Here is a 5642-nt window from a genome sequence, read left to right on the forward strand (position 1 = left end):
GGACCATTTTCCCACCTTGTGTGATCCAGAAGCCCGTATCTGTCTTAGCATCTTTCTATCCCCTGTAGCAGAGATGTCGAGGATGTTAGAGGTGAAGGTGCTCAGAGTGGTTTTTTTTTTTTTTCTAAGTACTGTTCTAATTAAGGAAAGAAAGTAAGTTCACCAAAGGGAAGTTTTTATATTATCAGATTTTTTTTTTTCCTCCATGAATTTTCTGCTTAATTTGGAGAGTTGAGAGTTGACTGGGGAACAGATTTCTGAGAAGCTGAAGGGCCAGCATGCTCTTTGGGGAAAACATTTGCTGTAACTAGGTTTAGGGTATTTATTCCCTGCCAGTGCTTGGGAGCGCACTTGCCAAGTGCTTTCGTGGTCCCAAAGATTAGCCGGTCATGTGAAGCGTTTGATTAACAGACTTAGAGAATCTTTTCTGAGGCACGTGGTTGATCGCTGTTGCTGGGCTGGCCCCCTCTTCAGCTTTCTGTCTCTTCCCTGAGTGTGTGTGTATAGCTCAGTTGGTAGTGATGAGTCATAGGATATTGTTTTAGAGTCCAAGGGAGAAACTTTTTAGAAATCACAGTTCTGGTAGGTTTATTATTAATGAAGCCACTTAGAGCGTCTGCATAACTCAGAAAGGAATCTTCTTTTTTTCTCAGAGCTATCTACCACAACTCATCTGTCTTTGGAAGGAGACAGGATACACATGATCAATAAAACTTGCCTATATCCCAACAACAACATTTTTCTGTCTTAGGAAAATGAAATTCTTTTGCTGATACACACTCTCTGGATCTGTGTCAGTTTTTCATTCTAAATACGTAGGTCTTTGGGACTCCCCTGGCTGTCTAGTGGTTAAGACTTCTTCACCTTCCCGTGTAGAGGAGTGCAGGTTTGATCCCTGGTGAGAGGGCTAAGATCCCACCTGCCTCATGGCCAAAAAAAAAACAAAAACAAAAACACAAGACTGAAACAATATCATAACAAATTCAATAAAGACTTTTAAAAAATGGTCCACATCAGAATGAATACACGTATATGTATGGTTGAGTCTTGCTGTCCACCAGAAACTATCGCAACATTATTAATCAGCTGCTCTCTAATATAAAATAAAAAGTTAAAAAAAAAAAGTCCACATCAAGAAAAAATACATCAGTTCAATTCAGTGGCTCAGTCCTGTCTGACTCTTGCGACCCCATGGACTGCAGCACGCCAGGCCTCCCTGTCCATCACCAACTCCTGGGGTTTACTCAAACTCAGGTCCATTGAGTTGGTGATGCCATCCAACCATCTCATCCCCTGTCGTCCCCTTCTCCTCCTGCCCTCAATCTTTCCCAGCATCAGGGTCTTTTCCGATGAGTCAGCTCTTCTCATCAGATGGCCAAAGTATTAGAGTTTCAGCTTCAGCATCCATCCTTCCAGTAAATGAATGCACAGGGTCTTCAAAATTGTCCCTAACAGTGACACCATTCACATGCAAGGCAGAAGCAGATACAGTCTGAGTTGGGAGATTCTGTCTTTAGCTGGTTCAACCTCCAGAACTGGAGGGCAGCTCTCATGGCCCAAGGATGCTGTCGCCCATATCTCTCCCATCTGTGTTAAAACTTTGTCCACCTTCCTTCCCCCACAGATCACCATCATCTTCAAAGCGCACCGGGAGTGTACAGATCAGAAAGTGTACCAAGCCGTGACTGATGACCTGCCGGCCGCCTTCGTGGACGGTAGCACCAGCGGCGGGGACGGCGACCCCAAGAGCTTGCGGATCGTGGAGCGAGAGAGCGGCCGCTCAGTGGAGATGCACGCACGCTACATGGGGACCACGGTGTTCGTGCGGCAGCTGGGCCGCTACCTGACGCTGGCCATCCGCATGCCCGAGGCGCTGGCCATGGCCTACGAGGAGAGCCAGGACCTGCAGCTGTGCGTGACCGGCTGCCCCCTGGGCGAGCGCATCGACGACGGGCAGGGCCAGGTGTCCGCCATCCTGGGGCCCGGCCTGCCCCGCAGCCCCGCGGCCGCGGCCTGGCCCGGCTACACGCTGGAGACGGCCAGCGCACGGTGCCACGAGCAGATGCCGGTGAAGGACATCTACTTCCAGTCCTGCGTCTTTGACCTGCTCACCACCGGCGATGCCAACTTCACGGCCGCCGCGCACAGCGCCCTGGAGGACGTGGAGGCGCTGCACCCCAGGAAGGAACGCTGGCATATTTTCCCGAGCAGTGCCCGCGGGGCTCCCCGTGGACGCCCCCTGTCGTCTGTCAGTCTGGGACTCACATGCTTGATCCTAGTTGTGTTTTTGTAGGGGATTATCTTTTTCGTTTTTTTGTTTTTTTTCTGTTCCGTTTCTCCTGTCTATAACAAAATTTTTAAAAAATATATATTGTCATAATATATTGAGTAAAAAGAGTATATATGTATATACCATGTATATGGCAGGATGCGTGTCCCGGGATGCCCACCTGATTTGTACATATCGCGTTTGGCTATGTTCCACATAATGTTGGATGTAGTGTTCTTGGACCGTTACCTTTTTTTTTTTTTTTTTTTTTGCAGTTTTGTGAAATGTTTTATAACGTCCCTGCCCGGGGACCTGTTAGAAAGCACTTTATTTTTTATATATTAAATATTTATGTGTGTACCTGGTCAGTACGTATATAGTACACGCGCACAGACACCGTATGCGGCGCGCCCTTGGAAGAGGACCGGTGACCTTGTTTGCAGCTCTTGCTGGCGGTGCCCTCACGGCCTACAGCCTTGGCCATCGCTGCGTGCCCAGCTTTCAACTGCTGCCTTCCTGGTGCCACTGCCTCGTTCCTTGGAACTAGGTCCTTGCCCGCTTCTCCTGCCCTCACTCCACGTGGAAGGATTGTTAACCGCCCCACCCCACCCCACGACAGGTGTTTTTGGCTGTTAAACACTGATTCTGGGAAGCCCTCTCCCTCTTGGACAGCTGCCACTTGTTTTCAGAGGGTGGGGAGAATGTTAGCACAGTTCTTATTAACTAGGATTGATATATCTGAGCACTTAGAGCGTGGTAGGTTAAACGTATGGAACTGCTGTTTTTCTAGGTCAGGAGGGGCTCCAGATGGCAATGGGTAAGGAGATACCAGGCATCCTGCAAGAGCCCTCTCAGACTTTTGTCATCCCTCATTCCCTGTTCAAACTGTCACTTTTCCCTCTTTTAACTCCATTCTACATTGAACAAAGAAAGTGTAAACCTGTAAGTGCAGCGATCGTGCCTTGCTCTTCCCTCTGTGATTTGTACAAGCCCGCGTTCTCAGCCGCCTCCTCTCTGGCTGTCTGGACTTGTACTCACCATGTCCACACCCAGTAAGCCCTCCCCAGGCTCAGTGTTGGAGCCCGGGAGCCCAGGCTCTGGGGTGTATTAGATTCTTTCATGTGAAGACCCAGACCCCATCACAAAGATTTCCTCTTCCTTGTCTCCCACACCGTGGTCTTCCCCAGTCTCCCACTTTGCGTCTGTGTGTGTGATGGGATGGACTGGGGTCCTGACAACAGACGTTTTTCCTTGGCCTGACCCTGTATGCAGCTTGACTGGGTGCTGGTTGGTCATTCCCACTGGCCAGGCTCCCCACGTGGCCTCTCCATGTAGTCACTTTCCCTCTTAATATGCGTAGGTTGACTATTAGTTGCTCGTGTAACTTGATAGTGATTTCACTGAGCTACACGAGCAACTCCTTCCTTCTTCCATTCCATCGTTGTTGGCACCTCTTGAAAAAAGGAAACCACCACCACCCAAAGGCAAGAGCAGTAGCTGAGAACATGAACTCCAGGATAGGTAGGTTTCTATTGTTATACCTAAAATGTAAATATCTGGTTCTAAGAATTAGTGGTAGAGTTTGTACTTGAGTCATTTACGTAAATGCAAACAGACGGTGAACTTGAAAGGCCACAGAGATTTGGGTCAAGGTTGTGCGTAGTTTTAGTTGGCCGGGTTAATTTCTTCCTTTTGATGAGTGGCACTACCAGACTGGTAGCAAAGAGGATGTCGCTTCGTGAAAGTTCTGTTTCTTTGTGAACTGATCTGTTGGTCACAGCATGGAGCTGTCGACTCACCAGAGGTGGCAAAGCTTCTCTCTAGCCCATCTTCCAAGGTACGAGACAATGATCTTGGCCAGTCTGGGAAAATCCCAGAGGCATCCTGCCTCTTACTGGGCAAAGATGCAGCGCCAGAGAGCTGAACCCAAACCTGTTATCCTTGTATCAAAGCCGAACGGGGGCCTGCCTGCCATCAGCTCTGAACGGTGACTGCTCTTGTTCCCTTATGGAATCACGTGCCCAGGTCAGAAGCTGTAGTTAGCTAGTACTTCTGTTATGTAACCGAGTAGAATGCAGGAGGAAAAATATTTAGGGTACCTCTAACCACTATTTTTGTGCAAATAGTCTAAAAGTGGAAAGCGGTAGAGGTTTTCTACGATGTCTGGGTTTAGTGTGTACATGATGTAACATACCTGTGTCCTTTTCAGCAAAAGCAAAACAACTGCCTCTCCAAATACCTGGGAAGAGGAAACTGGGTTTTTTTTGCTGCATCATTTACCTGGAAAGGTTGCATCACGTCTCTTAGTACCAGTGGATTTGGCTGTTTTCCCTTTGCAGTCAGTGTCTCTCTATGACTCTGAAGTCTTCCCCATGGATAACTGTTTCAGAAATACAGGTATTTCTCTAGAGAAGGGCCTGGTTTATTTTCTTCTGTTTCTTTGATAGAGTGTCTGGGGAGGAAAAAGAAAAATGTTCCTTGCACATGTTGGTTTTTGAAATCCCCCCCTTAACCAGAAGCGTTTTGGGTCATACTCACACGTTAGGTAGGACGTCTTCTGGGGGAGCTTAATCTTGTGGGAACACACTGGTTTTCACAGATGCACCACATGGCTGGCTGAAGACTCAAAACTGTTTTTTTGTCCTTCCCTTCTCTTTGTTACGCTCGGAAACCCCCACAGTGTGTCGAGTCTTTACAAAGAAACCTTTAGATGTGGTTCATAGGTATATGAATAAGTATCTGTGTAAAACAGTGAGTGTGCAGTGTGTAAATACTTTAAATTATTATGGTAGAAAAATAAAGTTACATACCTTGCTGTGGAATGTTTGTTCTGTGACTGTAGTGCCACCTGCTGGAAGAGTGGAGAAATAGCAGGAGAAAGGGAGTGAGGGGGTACGTGTACAAAATCCTACATGGTTACTGACAGTGAATCGTTCAACCTGTCCACAAACTCACTTATTTTCTGAACTATATCACTACTATAGTTTTTCCTTTTTTAATTTCTAGGCAATTGGAAATAAGTCAGAATCTGTGAGATTAGTCCACGGTATCATCCCAAAGGTCTTTTTTTAGTGTTGGTTTTTGTCCCCTGCAAGCATGGAACCTGCATTTGGTTCTTTGAAGGCAGCTTGGATGGTAGCAACTTCGTTAGTCCTAGTGGGGAGGATATTGGGGCAGGATTTTCTGGACTGGTAAACTTTTTTAAATTCTCACTTCTTGGGTGTTCTAGAAAGAGACATCACAAGATCACAATTTGGTCTTTGTTCAAGAAACATGCCAAAGGGTAGAAAAGCTTGAGAGAATTAAACCCAAACTGAAGACACAGAAACGCACTGTTCACACCACTGGGTAGAATTCTAAATGGAGCGAATTC

At 47.0% G+C, this 5642-nt stretch overlaps 1 protein-coding gene across 1 annotated transcript in view; it reads left to right on the forward strand.

The window, feature by feature from the left end:
* RGMB (repulsive guidance molecule family member b) overlaps positions 1-5091 on the forward strand; it is a 25098-nt gene extending 20007 nt beyond the window's left edge. The window contains exon 6 of the mRNA XM_010832002.1: positions 1625-5091. Within this exon, the coding sequence (XP_010830304.1) occupies positions 1625-2293 (669 nt within the window). The 3' untranslated portion in view covers positions 2294-5091. The remainder of the gene's footprint in view (positions 1-1624) is intronic.
* Positions 5092-5642: the final 551 nt, after the last annotated feature.

This window comes from Bison bison, unplaced genomic scaffold (assembly GCF_000754665.1).
Source record: "Bison bison bison isolate TAMUID 2011002044 unplaced genomic scaffold, Bison_UMD1.0 scf7180017864533, whole genome shotgun sequence".
Lineage (NCBI taxonomy): Eukaryota > Metazoa > Chordata > Mammalia > Artiodactyla > Bovidae > Bison > Bison bison.